Here is a 19847-nt window from a genome sequence, read left to right on the forward strand (position 1 = left end):
GAGCACACATGATACCTGGAATGTCTCCTTGAGGTACATGACCAGATTCAGCTAAGAACCCTGCAAACTGTCCAAGAAGAGCAGTTTGACTTTCCCCAGTCGACGTTTCACCTGTGCTTCCTTTTCTGGTTTGAAGGTAGGTTGAGAACTCATTCAACAAGTCAGCCGGATTGGCTGTAAAGTTCATCGACCCACCGATGGATGTAGCAGCAGCAGCATGGTACTTGTTTGTATGTGGTCTAGCATGTGAGCCCTTATGATCTCTTAAAGGCTTGTTCTCAAACCTTGGCTTCAACTCAGGGTGCAATATCCAGCATCGATCTATTAGATGTCCAACATTATTACAATGTAGACACTTCAGATCTGGCCTTTTTCCCTTGTATACTTTATCTCCAAATGACTTGTGATTTGTCACAAAAGCTCTAGCCTCAGACACACTAGGTTTTACGTCAACATTCATGACTTTTCTGCGTACTTCTTCTCGCTGGATAGTAGTGCAAACACTTGCAAATGATGGAAGTTCGGGATTCATTAGAATATGGCTTCTAAGATCTTCATATTCAGAACCCAAACTTGCAAGCAAATGAAAGATTTTGTCTTCCTCGGACCTTTTTAACAGTACGGCAGCATCGATAGTGTGTGGTCGATACATTTCTAGTTCGTTCCACATGTTTTTCATGCAACCGAGATGATGAACAAAGGATTTATCACCTTGTTGAAGACTTGCAAGATTCCTCTTAAGCTGGAACACTCGAGCAGCATTGTTTTGATTTCCATACATGTCCTTGACTGCCTTCCAAAGAGCACTAGAGGATTCTGAAAAACTGAAAATTTCAGACAGCTTAGGATCCATGGAGTTGAGGAGCCACGACATGACCAGCTGGTCTTTGCACAGCCATGCTTCATACTCCGGCGATGCGACGTCAGGTGCTTCAATACTTCCATTGATGAATCCAAGTTTGGATCTTCCTCCAAGGGCAAGAGATATTGATCTGGACCATGGAAGATAGTTAAACTCATTTAACAACACAGAACACAAACGTTGGTTTGGGTTGACTTCAGCTTCTGGAAAACTAGGGCGAGGAGCTGTGAAGCTTTCAGCTTCTGAGACAAAAAGATTATCTTCTGCCATTATCGAAACGAATGTGCAGAAGAAGAGAAGGGACAACAATGGAGTCAGGCCGGTTAAGGTTCCGGCTCTGATACCATGTGGAAAATATGGAAGAGAATGCTTTTTCTCATTATATTTCTCTACAAGATTACAAGGATATATATACATGATACAAGTGTGTAGGTAGGACAAGGTAGCCGTCCTAGTGTGTAGGTAGGACAAGGTAGGACGGTTGTAGGACGGCTTGACGGCTGTAGGACGGCTAATTCTTCCAATAGTCCCTCAACTTTAATACAACTAGAGAAATGGTCCCTCAACTTTAACTCAATTGTAGCAATGGTTCTTCCAACATAACTTATTTTGACAAATTTGACGAAGTTGACGAAAATGACCATAGCTATACGTTTTAATGAGTTGAAAAACCCCAATTGTAGCACTGGTCCTTTCAACATAACTTATTTTGACAAAATTCTAACGAAGTTGACAAAAATGACCATAGCTACACATTTTGATGAGTTGAGGGATCATTGCTCCAATTTGATTAAAGTTGAGGGATCATTGTTACAATTTACTCAAATTAAAATGCTGGAATATATGATTCAGGAAATCATTCCTGTCCAAGGCCTAAAGCTCGATGGCATCCAACCGGGAAACTACTCTGTGCACTGCTTACATCTAAGGTTGCTTGGTGCTGACGGAGCACCAACAAGACGCATCCTCAACATCTAAGGGTTCAAATAATAACCATATATTTCGTTTTTAGTTTCAAGAGTTTTTATTAGAAATAGACGAGAAATACAATGGAGAAAAAAGGGATGAACAAAGGTGCAAGAACGGTGGTGGGAAGGAAGTAGAACACATAAACATGGAAGATCACACAAAATGAAAACCAAAATGGAAGTCTTCGTTTCTCGATTCGTTTTCCTACGTTCTCCTCCATTAAATTTCTCCATGTACATTCCTCATATCTATATCAAGACACAATAAAAAGTAAGAACTAAAAACGAAGTGGTTATCAACCAAGCTCCCAGATTAATCACAAAATATGTTTCCGCTAATGCACTAGGGCTACATTTTTCCTTTTAAAATATTAAATCATGATGTATATATCTGCTTATAGAAACTTGCTTGCAGGAGCAGAGAGAAGAGAGTCCAGAGGTGTTAAAGGGAATAAAGAAATGGAACATGTTATGCAATATCAATTCCCCTTAGTCTTGTTGTTAGTATATAGAGATGCCTTGCCCCTAGTATAAGGCATCAAGAGGAATAAGGAGCGGATGTTAACTATTTTGTACTACTGAAAACTAGTTCTTTTTAAAAGGATGATGGATCTGTAAGGATCAAATTGTTAGCGCATTAAAAAAGTTCCATAAGAATAAGCAGATCGATGATATTTGATACACGCGCACACGTACATACATACACATGTTTACGTATTATTTGTATGCAAATTAAAGAACCTTCAGGCAATACATAATATATGCATGGCTCTGTCATGTATAACAGAAATGATTTTCAATCTCTCTTTTTACCCTCTTGCACTCTCTATCTTGTTTCTAGCCACAAAATTAAATAAATATTTAATGGTGAATAAAGAGACAAAAACAGGCAGGGAGTGTAAAATCCTTGTAATATATTATCATTACTGTAAAATATATACTTTCTTATATTAGTTAGGTCAAATTCCACTTTTTAGGGGGATCACGTTTTCTATGCCGTAGAAGAAGGCATGATTGGATTGATGTATTTGTATATATTTTGGTTTCTTTGTTGTTGATGAATACATAAAACTATTCAACCACTGCCTGCAATTCTTCTAGCCTTCTATCAGTTTCACTATTACAGTTTTCTAAGAAGTACCTGTAAAACTAAAAGCGTGTATGCATGCATGTATTTGAAGTTTGAACACATTTGTCAAAGTAATTAACATTTCACAAAGTAATTAATGTCCATTAGTTTCATTTCTTTTCCTAATATATAACTTTGAAATTTCCTTAACTTAAAAACCATCATATTATTACTCAACGCTGAATTATTGTGTATGGGTCGGTCATCTAATTGCTTAAAATAGAAGTGAATACCGAACATGGCAATGCAGATGCTCATAAACCACAAATGCATGGTTATAAAGGTTAATGGATAGCTTTACAGATGAACATCCAAGTGTCTCTCTCCCTAAATTTCTGCATTCCTTATATGGATTGCATATTTTTTAAAGTGTTGCCACTTTCCTTCATATCCGAGTGATGCCATTTTACTTATTTAGTATTACGGTCTATATGTATTCTTTTTGTTTAATTTTCTAGTTTAAATCTCATGAATATCGAGTTCAATACTATTTTAAATATAGATCGTTGTTTTGAATAAAAAGATTTGATGCCATTTACAGTTGCAAAGCAACAGAAAAGGATTATAAACATGTTGTTGAATTGAAGTCAATAGGATTTGACCTTTTAAGATGCCATGTGAAAGTGCCTTGTCAATGAACATTGACTACACCAAAAGTCTATGATCCGAAAGATTAGGCAACAGCATAAGGTCCTCTTGTTCCTATAAATAGGGCCTTCAGGCACGGGGTTTCTCACTCAAACGCACCAAGGCCTTCGAATACTCGAAACAAATTCCAGGGTTTTGCTTCAATATGGCTCACTACAAAATGCAAGTTCTTGTTCCGATTCTCCTGCTGATGATTACGGCAGTGGCAGAGGCGAAAACCCCTCCAGGAATTGCCAAGAATCCAAGCAATGCAAGGTGTTTGATAAAAAAGTATAAGCATTGTTACAATTTGGTGCATGTATGCCCCAAGTTTTGCCCAGATCAATGCACAGTGGAGTGTGTCTCTTGTAAGCCCATCTGTTCTGGGAGCTCAAGCCCTCCACCGGCCTCTCCCACCCCTCCCACACCTTCACCTACACCTCCAACTAAAACTCCCACACCACCAACATATTATTCGCCTCCTCCTCTGACAACTAGCCCAACTCCACCGTTATCTCCTCCTACTCCAACTACCCCAACTATAACTCCCACACCACCAACATATTATTCGCCTCCTACACCAAAAACTAACACAACTCCACCACTATCTCCTCCTACTCCATCAACCTCAACACCACCAACTAAAACTCCCACACCACCAACATCTTCGCCTCCTCCACCGAAAACTAACCCAACTCCACCACTATCTCCTCCTACTCCAACAACCCCAACACCCGCAACTACAACTCCTACACCACCAACTACAACTCCCACACCTCCATCCACCACTCCAACACCTCAAGCAACACCTCCTTCACCACCAACTACAACTCCCACACCTTCATCCACCACTCCAACACCTCAAGCAACACCTCCTTCACCTTCACCACCACAAGCGACACCAAATTACCCTCCTCCTACCCTTACCCCATCTTCGCCGTCACCTCCTTCACCACCATCATCTAATCCTCCTTCCTCTCCTTCACCCCCAACGCCATCTCCACCTACATCCTCTTCTCCTCCTCCATCAACTCCTACTTCACCAAAGAAGGCCAAGTGCAAGAAAATGAACTACCCTCAATGTTACAACATTCAACACGTATGCCCTACGGCTTGCTCTGGTGGATGTGAGGTTGACTGTGTCACTTGCAAGCCAGTCTGCAGTAAGTCTCCTCTCACACTTATCTTCATATTGCTAGTAGAGAACATTTTTCGACTAAATTAAAGCTCATCAAATTATGTGACAAGTGCAGTCCACTTTACATCGATCATTTGTTATCGTCGGCTGTTAATATATGGATACACTAACTACATAACATGATTATTTATTGTAGTAATGTGACCACTGTCGCGTATTATGATCATCTAATGTGGTCACTAAGCTTTCAAAATAACACTTCTTATTTTGCATGATCAACTACGTAGCCAGAAACAAATTTTAATATAGTTCTGAAAATACTTTCCTTTCTCGTTTTACAAATGGTGCAGAATGTGATCAGCCAGGAGCAGTATGCCAAGACCCCCGTTTTATAGGTGGAGATGGCATCACCTTTTACTTCCACGGCAAGAAAGACCATGACTTCTGCCTCTTGTCCGACTCCAACCTCCACATCAACGCTCACTTCATTGGCAGGCGCAACCACAACATGAAGAGGGACTTCACTTGGGTCCAGTCCATTGCCATCCTTTTTGGCAAACACCAACTCTTCATCGGTGCCCAAAAGACCGCTATATGGGACGATGCCACTGACCGCCTTGCCCTCTCCTTTGATGGCGTGCCCATCACCCTTCCCGAATCTGAAGGTGCCAGGTGGCAATCCATAAGTGTTCCAACTGTATCCCTTGGAAGGGTGAGTGGGACCAACAATTTAATGGTTGAAGTTGAAGGAAGCTTCAGGATCACAGCCAAGGTTGTGCCTATAACTGAACAAGACTCAAGGGTTCACAACTATGGAATTACCAAAGATGATACATTTGCACATCTTGATCTTGGGTTTAAGTTCTTCTCTTTGAGCAACCAAGTGAGTGGAGTGTTGGGACAAACATATAGGCCTGACTACATCAGCCGGGTCAATATCGGCGCAAGCATGCCTGTGATGGGAGGGGACAAGGAGTTTGAAACTTCAAGCCTTCTCGCCGCAGATTGTGCCGCTGCAAGGTTTAATGGTGGCAATGTTGGCTCTGAAAGCGAAGCTAATTCTTTGGAGGATTTGGAGTTGCCAAGCATGAGCTGTGCAAGCGGGATGGATGGTCGAGGAGTTGTGTGCAAGAGATAGACAATCATTTTATCTCTGTGTCATGGAAATAAAGTTCATGGGACAAATAACAATTGCTTATACTTGAAGATTCAGAAAAAGGCACTCCAATGGAACGTGTCAATTTGAATTTAATTCGGAGTAATAAATGGCAAACTCTTCCAACTGTTTGTCAATTGTATTAATAATCATTTGATCTAGTCAAGGAACACTTCAATTACTAATACTAAAAAAATAAATAAATAAATTGAAATGTCATATGAACTATACATGTTTTTCAATTTGTCAAATGAACTAAAGTTTTAAGCAATTTGTCATATCAACTTTCCGAAAACATTAATTTGCCATCTCAATCCAACATCGTTAATTTTTTCATCCAAAATAAGTCATGTGCCTCACACATGACTTGCGCTCTAGGTTATTTTGAACTTTTGAACTCCTTTTCACTAGTTCTTTACTTCTCTTTAGGACAAATCCCTAAAGTTTGGCTAGTTAAAAAACATGTCGTGTTCGTTTGAAATGCTTACAGTGAATTACTAAAAAAAGTACATTAAACTCACTAACATGGAGTGGTGGCTGATTGCAAGCTTTGGTTATTCAACATGGTCAATCATGTCCATATAAAAAATTTGGTCAATCATGGTCATCTCTTTCATTTCATTGGTATCATATCAAAATTTTTAGTCCATAGCCTGATCATGTTCAAAATTAAAGCACTAATAATGAGAAAATATTACTTAAAGTTAAAACATTTTCAACAGATTTCCTTCAAATTCTACGGTTTTTAGGGAGAACTTAACGAAGTTAGGGTGATATGACAAATTAACTATGAACTTAACGGAGTAATGCAGCGTTGAAATGCCCAAAATAACCTTGAACATAAACCGCGTGCCTCGCACATGACTTGTGCTATGGGTTATTTCGGACTTTTGACCTCCTTTTCGCAAGTTCTTTACTTCCCTTTAGTACAAATCCCTAAGTTTTGGCTAGTTAAAAAACATGTCGTGTTCGTTTGAAAAGTTTACGGTATACTACTAAAAAAGTGCATTAGACTTACTAACTTGGAGTTGTAGCTAATTGAAAGCTTTAATTATTCAACATGGTCAATCATGTCCATATATATATATATATATATAAGTGGTCAATCATGGCCATCTCTTTCATTTCATTGGTACCATATCAGATCACTAAGTAATGAGAAAACATTGCTTAAAGTTTACAACATTTTCAACTGATTTCCTTCAATTTTACGGTTTCCAAGGAGATCACTTAACGAAGTTTGCGCAATATGACAAATTAACCATGAACTTACCGGAGAAATGAGGTGTTGAAATACCCAAAATGACCTTAAACATCAATCATGACTTATTTTAGATGGAAAACTTAATGGAGGTAGAGTGAGATGACAAATGAATGATATCAGAAAATTGATATGACAAATTGCTTAAACCTTTAGTTCATATGACAAAAGAACCATGCACTAGAAGGCCGGATGAAACTATTACATGAGTTTTTATGGAGATAGCTCACAGGCTTCTAGGTTTTTGGTTCAAGGGATGAAATTATAACATGGTTCTTATATAGAACACTGACTCTGATTTTTACGAAATATGATGTAATTATGCTGAAGATTTTGAATTCTTACAACTTAGTGTCATTTTGAGAGCTCAAAGATCTCACTGTTTTATAGGGTTCTTCTTCAAGAGCCACTTTGAGAGATGAAAATGGTTTTAAATTTCTTTGAATTTTTAGCTCTTTAGAAACAGAGCTTTTTGTTTTATTTTTCCTTTGAATTTTTCAATCAATTGCTTCAATGCATCTTTATTTGATCTTTTTCGTAAAGTGTCAAATTTCCGAATGTATTTTCGAAAACCCAACCTTGCAGAGGCCCATGCTGCTAAAAGATTTCCTCATGGACAAGCTCAGCTTGGAATTGACAAAAAAAAAAATTAAATTAAATTAAAATCCAAATACTCATCTTCTAAACTCTAAAAAAAATTTAAAATTAAACGAAATTTTTTTTGTATAAATCGACTCATACTTTAGTTTGAGGATTTAAAATTTTAAAATCACCGTCCATCAATAAAAATACTTGTTTTTCTATATAAGAGTTATTAGGATTTTAGCCGGAATGAACTTAGAATAAGCAATAGTGATGGTAGAGTTTAATCACAGATTTATTAATAAATTTTAATTTTATTGTTAATTTCATCTTGTATTTAAGGTAATTATGCAATAGACTAAAGAAGACAATTGATATGGGGGTGTGATGACCAGTGTTCTAAAACACGGTATGGGCGGCCACCTAGGCGCTGGGCGTCGGGCCACCGCCGCGATTATTCAAAAACGTTTAGTAAATTAGCAAGGGTATTAGGCGGTGCTAGGCGTCGGGCTAAGTGGCCTCCGCGATGGTTCTGTTAATATTATACTTTCACCGTTTCACTACACCGCGAGGGTGACGACATAAAATTTGAAAACAACAACCTAGATAGCGTGAGGGAAGAGTAAGCATGAGAGAGATTTGTAGAAGGAATCAGAATAACAGTGCAATTGCAGAAGAAAAAAAAACGAGAACTTTGACTTGGAAGCTTCATATTTCTTTGTCGGAGAAGATTTCTTCGCTGTGCTTGAGGAATTTGACTAGACTCATGATTAGTTTTTTGGAAAATTATACAGAGCAAGAAGATAGAAATTAGACGGAGAAGATGGGAAATCAAGCGGAGCAATCAAAGAAGAATGGAAGGGAGAGGAAATGAGAAACCCCGAAATAAAGGCCTTGTCGATTTCCAAGGCTTCAACCACTCATAGGGAAGAAAATAAGGACAAGGATTGTCTGCCCTCCCACTTCCGGTGCCCTCTCATGCCCTCCTGTTTGTGTGGTCACGGTTAAGCCACGTCAACATTTTATATTACTATTCATTTTTGTCTGATTATCTCTATAAAAAAACAATATAAAATATTGACGTGACTTAACTGTGACCACACAAACAAGAGGGCACCGGAAGTGAGAGGGCAGACAATTCTTGTCTAGAAAATAATGACTCCCCTCTATCAGATGGATTTCCACCATTATTAAACAAATATATTATATATTATTATCTATTTCCAAGGCCTTGCCGATTTCCAAGGCTTCAAAAGCCACTCCTGAGAACGATAATAATGACTCCGCTTTTTCAGATGGATTTCCATCATTATTAAACAAATATATTATATATTAGGATAAAGTATAAAAAACTACCTCAACTATTGGGGTCACGACAGTTTCATACCTCATCTTTTAAAATTGACAATGGCATACCGCATCTTACGAATTTGTGACAATGTCATAACTCCGTCAATTTTTCTGTTAGTTTTTCTGTTAAATGCTGACGTGGCAAGAGACGGGGACCACTTTCTATTAAAAAATTATTAAAATATTATTAAAAACTAAAAAAAATATTTAATATTTTTTAAATATTAAAATAATAAATAAAAGTAAATTAAAAAAAAAGGGTAAAGTACAAAAAACTACCTCAACTATTGGGATCACGACAGTTTCATACCTCATCTTTTAAAATTGACAATGTCATACCGCATCTTACAAATTTGTGACAATGTCATACCTCCGTCAATTTTTCTGTTAGTTTTTTTGTTAAGTGCTCACGTGGCTTGATTCGGGACATACTTTCTATTAAAAAATTATTAAAAACTAAAAAATAATTATTTAATATTTTTTAAATATTAAAATAATAATAAAAAGCAGAGAAAAAAAAAAAACCATCAGTTCGTCCCTCCCCTCCCCCTCCCCCCTCCTCTCTCTTCTCCCCATCTTCATTTTCTTCCCCTCACCTGCAAACCCAAAAAAAAAAATAAAAATAAAAAAATTTTGAAAACCCAACAACCCCCCTGCGGAAGAACAAGAAGGAGAAGGAGGAGGAGGAGGAGGAGGAAGAAGAAGAAGAAGAGGAAAAAAAGGAGGAAGGAAAAAAAAAAAAAAAATTCCCCCTGTCGGCGCGGAAAAGAAGGGAGAAGGAGAAGGAGGAAGAAGAAGAAGAGGAAGAAAAGGAGGAGGAAGAAGAAGAAAAGGAATAAAAAATAAAAATAAAAATTTGAAAACCCATCAACACCCCCTGCGGAAGAAGAAGGAGAAGGAGAAGGAGAAGGAGGAAGAAGAAGAAGAGGAAAAAAAAGGAGGAAGGAAATTTTTTTTTTTTTTTTTTTTTTAAACCATCAACTCCCCTGCGGAAGAAGAAGAAGAAGAAGAGGAAAAAAAGATGGAAAAAAAAGAAATTTGAAAACCCATCAAACCCCAAATCCACCACTTTCATCCATTCTCCACATTCTCTTCCGCATCCATCCTCCACCATCTCTGCTCACCCATCTTCCCGCCGACGGGATCCGGGTTTTGTTTTTTTTTTTTTTTTTTTTTTTTTTTTTTTTTTTTTTTTTTCTGGGTTGTAGGAGGGAGAAGAGTGTGGGTGTGGGGAAATTGAGTGTGGGTGTGGGGGGAAGACAAATTGGATTTTTTTTTTTTTTTTTTTTTTTGTTGGGATTTGCAGGTGGGCGAAGAAGATGAAGATGAAGATGGGGAGAGGAGAGAGGAGAGAGGAGGGGGAGGGGAGGGACGAAATGAGGGTTTTTTTTTTCTGCTTTTTATTATTATTTTAATATTTAAAAAATATTAAATAATTATTTTTTAGTTTTTAATAATTTTTTAATAGAAAGTAGGTCCCGAATCAAGCCACGTTAGCACTTAACAGAAAAACTAACATAAAATTTGACGGAGGTATGACATTGTCACAAATTCGTAAGATGCGGTATGACATTGTCAATTTTAAAAGATGAGGTATGAAACTGTCGTGACTCCAATAGTTGAGGTAGTTTTTTGTACTTTACCCTATATATTATTATCTATTTCCAAGGCCTTGCGATTTCCTAAGCTTATTAACTATATTAAAAAAAGGGAAGTGTTATTGGCACTCCAAAAATCTCATTCTGCACTCCTCACAAGTGTATTTTTTTTCCTAATATAGAAAGTTTGGAGAGTAGAATGAGATTTTTGAAGTGCTAATAACAATTCCTAAAAAAAATTACCTACTTCACTATTAAACAAATATATTATATATTATTATCTTCTTTTTTTTTTTTTTTCAAATTATGTACTTAAAATTCTTACATTACCCATATATATATATATATATATATATATATATATATATATATATATTTTTTTTTGTAGTTTATGATGTAATCATATATATTTTAAGTATAAATAGATACTTATTTACACAAAATATAATAAATTTAATTAAATCCACCTAATCCGCTTAAGCGCTAGATCTCGGCCCCCACTTGACTAGCGCCTAACGTATTTTAAACTGATAACCAAAATTTTGACTCTTTTTTCCAAATTTCCCGAAATATCCACATATAAATTGCCGAAACCCTCTAGGCTCATTCTGTCTTCTCCACCAAAACCCCTCTCCTCTCTCTCCCTCGGACTGTCAGACGAGTGAGAATGGAAGGCAAATCGTACCAGAGGCTCCCGCGCGTCAAAATCCGCGAAATGCGTGACGACTACTTGAAGTTTGAGCTCCGCGATACTGACGCCAGCGTCGCCAACGCGCTCCGGCGCGTCATGATCGCCGAGGTCCCCACCGTCGCCATCGACCTCGTCGAGATCGAGATTAACTCCTCCGTCCTCAACGACGAGTTCATCGCCCACCGACTTGGCCTCATCCCCCTCACCTCCGACCGCGCCATGAGCATGCGCTTCTCACGTGACTGCGACGCCTGCGACGGCGACGGCCAGTGCGAGTTCTGCTCCGTCGAGTTCCATCTCCGCGCCAAGTGCCACTCCGACCAAACCCTAGATGTCACCAGCAAGGACCTCCTCAGCTCCGACCACACCGTCGTCCCCGTTGATTTCTCTGATTCCTCCGGCCTGGAATCGTCCGAACAAAAGTATGCACATTCCCTCTCTCTTTCAATTTTTGGGTTTCGCAAACTTGTTCTTGTTTGGAATGAATTGAAATTTGTGTGTTGATTTTTGAGTGCACCTGAAATTGGGTTGCTTTGCTTTTGCGATTTTAGGGGAATTATCATTGTGAAGTTGCGAAGGGGGCAGGAACTGAGGCTGAGGGCCATTGCCAGAAAGGGGATTGGCAAAGATCATGCTAAGTGGTCACCGGCGGCCACTGTCACCTTCATGTATGAACCCGACATTCGAATCAATGAGGAGCTGATGGATACTTTGACTCTTGAGGAGAAGAAGGCTTGGGTTGATAGTAGTCCTACCAAAGTCTTTGACATTGATCCTAAAACCGACAAGGTTGGTTGCTATTCTATCACCCGTGATTTTTTTTTTTTTATGAACATGATAGTTTCAGTGCATGTTAGAATTTGTGACTGTTGGTTTAAAGCATTTGGGATGCTGCTGGTTATCTGATTCGTCGAATTGGTAGTTTTTATTTTATAAGCATCATTTAGTTGCTTCTTTGTTGTCCCAGCTGTGCTATTTATAAGTACACATATAATGAAGTATTACTTAATTAGTCAGAGAACTTTTGGTGCTTTTTAAGCGAAATGGAAGATGGAAGCAGAATTTTAATATACGGTTTTTCATTTTTGTCAGTGCATTATCTGGCGCTAAATGCGAATTGTTTGCTCTTGATGAGTCATAGACGCCTATAATATGTATGACTGGCTGTTTTACCTTATGAAACTAAACGTGATATCCTGTTAAAGTTTAACAAAATCATTCAATAGGCTGTACTGCATTGAAATGATGGGGAACCTCTATGAGGTGTAATCAAGGGAGCTTAAGAAGTTATGTTTTGTTTTCCCCTGAAGAAATATATATCAGGATAGATAGAAGGACATGATGGACAATTATTCAATTGTATTTAGGGGGGTTTAACCATATTTAAGCAATTAAATTGAGGGTAAAGAGTTTCCATAAGATTGAATTGTTGTATTCTGCATGTCTGTTTTTAATTGGTACGTCTTCTAATAGTACGCCGTTTTATAGCATTTTTTTCCTTTCTCAGGAGTAATCTAGTTCACTTTTGCACCATTTGGATTTGATATTTAACTAAGTAATTACTGGCTATCAACTGTTTATTTGCTGAAATCTGTTATTGCATCTCATATTGTTGCTGTTTAATTCATGAGACGAGGAGATTGCTCAAAGGATGAGCCCATCTCCAGTCTTTTTTGCTTAAAGTAGGTTGCAGACATTCCGGGTCAGTTGTTACATCATGGGATGAGTAGTAGGTTGCCTTTAAAATGGTAGCTTCCAGGAACTCGAATATTCTGTTTCCAGAAACATGTGATTTCTTGGATGAAGATACTGGTGGTTATTGGATTTGAGGAACCCTCCTAGTTTTGAAGTTCTAGTTCATGTTGCTAGGTTAATGTGGAATGCAAGTGAAGGCTTTCCCTAAATTGGGTGTTTTAGTCTTTTACTCTCTAGGGTTTTAGTATTTTAATATCTAGGGTTTTAGTCGTTTGATTTCCTACTTTTATGAGGATTATGATTCTTTTCAGTTTGATTAAGATTTATTTCCTACAATAGATATAATTTTTATTTCCTTTAGGTTTAAACCTTTATAAAAAACCCCTTGGTAATTCACATCAAGGAATGAAGAGTTTATGAATGCAAAAGTTTCTTTTTCCAGAGATTGGAATTCTTATCCTATGATGGGATTATTTTGGTGAGATGCCAAAATTCTTGGTGAGAGGCCAAGAACAGATGCGATGCCCCTGGAGCGACTCTAGCTATCCTTGATTGTTGTTTAATTTAAGTTTTCTTTGTTTTTGCATCCGCTAAACTATCGAATTTGCGCTGCCCAACTCTATCCTGCATCATAGGTTTTGTGGGTTTATACAAAGTGTAGCTGGAATCAGAGAGCGGAGAGGATAAGGCTGTTTTATTTGGGATATATCATCTTGAATGGAGCCATATTGAAATTATGTCATGAAACAGAATTTTAGCATGAAACCAACATCACATAACGGGGCACTTGATCTCAAACTGACAGTTCTTGACTACCTAGCATAGAATGATTCAGTTTAATTTTCGGTGCATTTTATGGTTGAGGTTGAATTTAACTGGTTAATGCTCCTGCCCAATTATTTGGTGTGCGTTTGAAACATTTTTATGTATATCCAGATAGCTGGGTGCAAATATAATGGAAGGATGATGTTAGTAGATTCGGATTCCAGCTGCATTGATTAATTCATTTGAGTTGTATTATGGCCGTACAAACTCTCTCAGGCTTAATTATGCCTTTCCAATAAAATAAACAAAAACACATGGTAGTCAATAAAAGTTTGCCTGATGCCATTGTATTATCATTGCGTCAATTATGTATCATCAGCTAACTTGTGGCCTTTCTAAAATTCATTTTTCTTTTTGAACTTTTCCTTTTGAAAGGTCGTGGTTGTTGATCCTGAAGCATACACCTATGACGATGAAGTGATCAAGAAAGCAGAAGCTATGGGGAAGTCTGGGCTTGTGGATATCAGTGCAAGGGAAGATAGCTTTATATTCACAGTGGAATCTACCGGTGCGATTAAAGCTGCACAGCTACTCCTCAATGCCATAGAAGTCCTGAAACAGAAGCTGGACGCAGTGCGCCTTTCTGAGGATACTGTGGAAGCCGATGACCAGTTTGGGGAATTAGGTGCACATATGCGAGGAGGATGATCCAATTGGGTAAACTGAGCTCTGAAATCGATCTTCCAAAGATTTCAGCGGGATAATTGACTTAAGTTTACTTTGTGGGACATGTTTATTTTCTGGGCTTACTGCCAATACTAATCCCTCCCGATACCGTGGATGCTAATTTATTTTCTGCTATGCTGTCCTTAGGAGATATAGCATCCGTTTTTGTTGTGGGCGTTATCCGCGCATTTTGAAGCAAAACGTGTAGCGGATACTTGAACTCTAGTGGAGCTTGCTATCTATATTAGCTTTTGTTGCAGTCGTCAAGGTTGAACCAAGTTTTGTTTTTGCAAAATTGCTGCGTACATATCATCTTTGGGTGGTGGGATGAAAGCTCGTTGTGCCGAGTGTTTTGATGTTTTGAATTTCGTAGAACGTCGAACCTTGGTGAAGATTGCCAGAACAGCTGATCGTTTTTCATTTTCTTCTTCGAAGTGAATTGTATAGTTTAGACTCGAGAGAAATGGAAGCTGCATGGAAGGGTAATGGTGTAAAGAAAACCCCAACTACTTGTGGGTTTGGGCGTAGAAAAGGCCTTTCAATCGGGGAAAAAATGACTTGATTGTGTTCCTTTGGAAATGTTTTAGCAAAAAGTACAGCTTAGAAGTTACGAGTGCATCCACGAGAGTACATCCAAAAATGTGATAAAAGTACAATACTTGTTCAGAAAGCACTTAAAATTCTTCTATACGAAAAGCAATTCTGAAAACACCGTCCACCAACAGTGAAATGATAATTTGGCCCCCATTTTAACTGCTCCCGTCCTTTATTTTTTCCAGCTCCACACATTAAAATGACGAATTTGGCCCTGTAGGGCACGTGTGGTCATCTGGTATTGTGTTTTTTGAGTTGTCATCCTCTCTTTGTGACAGCAAACATCTGAAGCGGAAAAACCAGAGCTATTGACCTAAGTCGTCGTTCCCCTTACTCAAGCTCTCAGAGTTGTTTTTTTTTTTTTTTTTTTTTTTTTTTTTTGGTAATTTAGCCTTCAGTTTTGTTTAAGTTTGATTATTTTGGGCTTGGATTTAGCCTATGAAATTTGAGTTTCATAGAAAAGTGCAGTGAGTCTAAATACTTAGCCTAGATAATAGAGGAAGTTTTCATATTTGTAATAGGATATATAGTAGATTCGGAAGATAATCAAATATGTCACTTGGAATAATATAAGATCTTTTTCAAGTCGTCAATATTTTTGGAGTCATTGTTTCTCTTTCGTTAGAGATGTTTCAGTAGGCTCCATTGAAACAAAAGAGGCAGAAAATTGGTTTGCATGTGAACAGTATGTAAATTTTATTGAGAAGAAGGAGGAGACAAGCTTGAATTTTGCTGTAATTCGTGAGAAAGTCTGTAATTTGGTGGACTGTGGCAGCCGGTGTGAAAAAAAGGAAATAAAAAGATTCACTTGATGAAATTTACAATGAAAAAAGGAGACAAGTTTTTTACAATCACGACTGTGTATGGAGCTCCCCCTGAAAGTGTTATAAAATCATCCACAGAAGGATCAGGGGAGCTCCATACACGGTTGTTCAAAAGAGAAATCCCGAAGGACCTGTTTGGATCCGCCATCAGAAATTTATGTTCAGGATAGATGCGATGAATCGTCGTTCGCCTAAGCTTATAACCACGTTCTGGTTTGAGTTTGTATGAGAATATTCACATAGACAGTAATTACTTATTGCTTAAAGAAGAAAAGAACTCAGTGACCATGACACTGAAACATATTCTACATACTGGTTCTTAGAAAGCAACTTTCTGAAAAATATTATGCCAATTAGACTTTCATTTCATTATCTTTCTGATATAAATTCCAAAATATCAAATCACTTTAACAAACTCAATGTTTTGATTAATGTTTGGTTGCCGAGAAAATTGAAGTAACAAAATGGAGTTTCTTCTTCTAAGTTCGATCAATTTTTCTCTCATTTTCTTGCTTGCCAAACAGAGAAAACTACACAACAGCGCATGACACTTGAGTTCTTTTTGTTTTTGTGGTTTTTTTTTTTTTTTTTGTTTTTTTTCTCAGGTAGCATAATAGCAATCATTTCGAGATGGAAGAGTAAGTGTTGGATTTTGTTTTACTAATTAATTTTTGGATAGATTCATCATCATGCATGTGTTTTTTGTTGGACTTCATCAATCTCTTTACTTCAGTATGTCAAAAACTGTAAAAATAACAAATACATTAGTTGTCCATTTTTTAGCTAAATATTTGTATAAGGTTGATGAAGAAAAATTCTATATAAACAAAAGTGTGTATTTTTGTAATTTTATTTTATTTGAACAAATGATATTATCTACACTAAGGGAGAGAGAGTGGGTTTAGCCGCACAATGAGCTATCAATAATGTGGTTCAAATTCGCATTTAGTGAGAATCGAACCTAAGACCTCTAACTTACAAGTGAAGATGAATACTATTAGACTGTAGTATTCAGTTGCGTGTATTTTTGTAATTAGAGGACTAGCTACAGCCTACACTACTTATTTGAGTTGGGTTTTCAGCAGTGGAATGTCAATATTCTTGGGGAATATTAGAACAATCAAATGGAAGTTGACAGGTATAATGGACAATCTTTACTTTTTAATTGTTTTTACTCATTGCATATTTATATTAAAGTTTGAAATTGTTGGGTTTGTAATTAAAAAATAAAAATGCTTATGCAATTCGAATGATGAACTCGCCCGCTATACGTACTTTTTTAATGGTAATTGCTTTGTTTTCTTGAAATAATTGTTTGTTAAAGATGGTGGAATTTTCTGCTGCAGATTAAACTCGCCCACTTCATTTACACTGATTTCGGAAATTTTGAGTCGTGATTTACAGTTTGCTCAGGTTTGTTCTTTGCTCCTTTACCTTCGTGTTTATATTTTTAATTTTTTGCTATGGCTCCAGAATTTTTTTTCACGAAATTGATTATTTGATTGATGGTGTTTTGGTATTAAGGGACGAACAGATTCGTATTGTGGATCAGGAGCTCTATATTCCTTATTGAACATAGATGTACATAGATTTTGATATGGAGGTTATATCTATATGAACAACGTAATCCTCAAAGTTTGCTATGTAATGTATTATGAGACGCCTATATATATATATATATATATATATTGATAGGAAATGAAACAATATATTAAAGAGAAAAGCCTCTAGGACAACCTGTTTAAGTACAATCAAATAGAAAGACTGGACAAGCAGCCATCGAAATAGTTCTATCCCAAACATGGAAATCATTTACGCAGAAACCAACACTCATGAGAGCATCTGCCAGAAAATGGGCCCCTCTGAAGACATGCATCCAACTAATGTCCTCCAAGAAGCCCGCCCATATTTTGGTCCTTATTGAACATAAGGATGTAAATTAATTTTAATATAGTCCACACATATAGCATAATTTAAAACCCGTGGCATCATGTGGGCTCATTTGATAGTGCTTCCTAAAGAAGCACATAGCACTTGCTTCTACTTGAAAACACTTCAAGTGCTTTTTTTAACATATGAACAATTTTAATTTTTTTTTTCTCTAACAAACTTGTCAAAAGCATTTTTAGTAATTTAAAAGTTTTTTTAGTTAGTTAAAAACACTTCTAGACAAGCCTTACATAAATGCTTAAGCGATCTTACGCCTCTCTACTCGTTGTCAATAGGTTTTGAGTTGGATCCTCACATTCTCGTAGTTACATGCTACAATAATACTAATATTTAGCATAGGGAATGAAAGTATCATATTAGTCAGAAAATAACTAGATTGAGTGGCTTTGGTTGAAAGCTCACATTCTGGTAGTAGTTTTACCACAATTATTTAGAAATGAGAAAAGAAAGCTTCATATTTGTGAGTCATCAATGGCTTTACTAGTGGCCTAAATTAGAGCTCTTGTCATGCATGTAGATATGAAATGTTTTATCATCAGAGTTGTAGGTTGTAAGTCATTTTCCTCTGCTGTCTCGTGATACTTGAAATGAGTGTGGAAGAATTTCCGATTCATGTATTCTCATGTGTTAACGAATACATAGTTATTGTAATTATTTTAGTGTCTGATTTTTTTTCCCTGCAGGTCAAAATATGTGGCCCTCACACAAAAAGGTTAACTCAGGTTCTTGAAAAATGAGGAATTAGATTGATTAAGGGAGAGCAAGTGATCTCATTCACATTTAGTCTCTTTCGTATTCATGACTTTCTCGATTCACGACTTCCTCCCCTTCAAGTATAACATATCATTAATGATTGAAACTCGTTCTATAATGTACTCCTATAATGTTATTTAGTTTTCTTTTTCTATTTGTCCTTTCAAAGGAGAAGGATTCAAAGGAAATAATTGCGTATCAACTTTGATTGGCGTACTATAAAATCTATGACAATAGTCACGGGCTTCTGTTTTTGTTGGGAAAAAAAAAAAAAAAAAAAAAAAGTGGGCCAGATAATTTATATCGTTTTGGAGCTGCAGGGTGTGAGTATGAGCTCTTTGCTTCCCTGAGATAGTAATGAACTAAAGTCTGAAAAGAAGAGTCATTCCAACACATACATACATACATACATACATACATACATACGAGAACATAGATATGTATGATACACATAACGTATTACATATAGATGGTTTTTACGTTGTTAAAAGTTTACATGCATCTGAGATCCAACTGTCTATCAACATTACAAAATACAAATATTACAATCAAGTTGTCTATATCACATTGTCACCCCATATGATCTTGATAACAAGATCCCAATTGGGCACTGCTATTTGAAGTAAACGCATGGTCTCTATGTGGTCCTTGGAGTCCTTCCCTCACCTTAATAATGTAAAATCCATTTTGTTGTAGAAAAAACGGAATTGGTAATGCCCATGAACTAGTATTACATCACTAGAGTTTGCGCTCTTATAAATGTACCATGTAAGTTTTTATCATAAGGTTTAGGGTAAATTATAACAAGTATCAGAACCATGATAACATGTTAAATAACCACTGAATGCTAAAATTTTGTATTGTAAAAGAATTATTGGTCATTTTTTACAGTAAAGGTGATAGCTATCAATCTAGATCATGCCAAATCGGAGTTGATATTTCAGTTAGAAAACATAGTTGCTATCTTTTTTTAAACGTTAATGCTGGTTTGAACTTTTTGTAATGTCTTATAAATAAGTTGGGAGTAAAATTAATGACGGTATACAAGAAAATAGTTGTCAATTTAATCCATGTGGACCCAAGAAAATGTAATATCAAAAACTAGTGGGCCTTGTATGGGATAGGGCATTAGAAGTACTCACCTAACACCTTTTACCACAAAGACCCAATAACCTAGA

General features: G+C 36.9%; 2 protein-coding genes across 2 annotated transcripts; both read left to right on the forward strand.

The window, feature by feature from the left end:
- The first annotated feature begins 3746 nt into the window (after positions 1–3746).
- Positions 3747–6017, forward strand: LOC137724460 (late embryogenesis abundant protein-related / LEA protein-like protein). The gene is made up of 2 exons (XM_088693290.1): positions 3747–4749; positions 5075–6017. The coding sequence occupies exons 1-2, from the start codon at positions 3753–3755 to the stop codon at positions 5860–5862; spliced, it is 1785 nt and encodes a 594-aa protein (XP_088549416.1). The 5' UTR covers positions 3747–3752; the 3' UTR covers positions 5863–6017.
- A 5203-nt stretch (positions 6018–11220) lies between these two features.
- LOC137725421 (DNA-directed RNA polymerases II, IV and V subunit 3) lies at positions 11221–14815 on the forward strand. The gene is made up of 3 exons (XM_068464091.2): positions 11221–11784; positions 11914–12151; positions 14258–14815. Exons 1-3 carry the CDS (start codon positions 11339–11341, stop codon positions 14528–14530), a joined length of 957 nt encoding a protein of 318 aa, XP_068320192.1. The 5' UTR covers positions 11221–11338; the 3' UTR covers positions 14531–14815.
- The last annotated feature ends 5032 nt before the right edge of the window (positions 14816–19847 follow it).

The sequence above is a fragment of the Pyrus communis genome, chromosome 5, assembly GCF_041283825.1.
Source record: "Pyrus communis isolate YQ-2024b chromosome 5, ASM4128382v1, whole genome shotgun sequence".
Lineage (NCBI taxonomy): Eukaryota > Viridiplantae > Streptophyta > Magnoliopsida > Rosales > Rosaceae > Pyrus > Pyrus communis.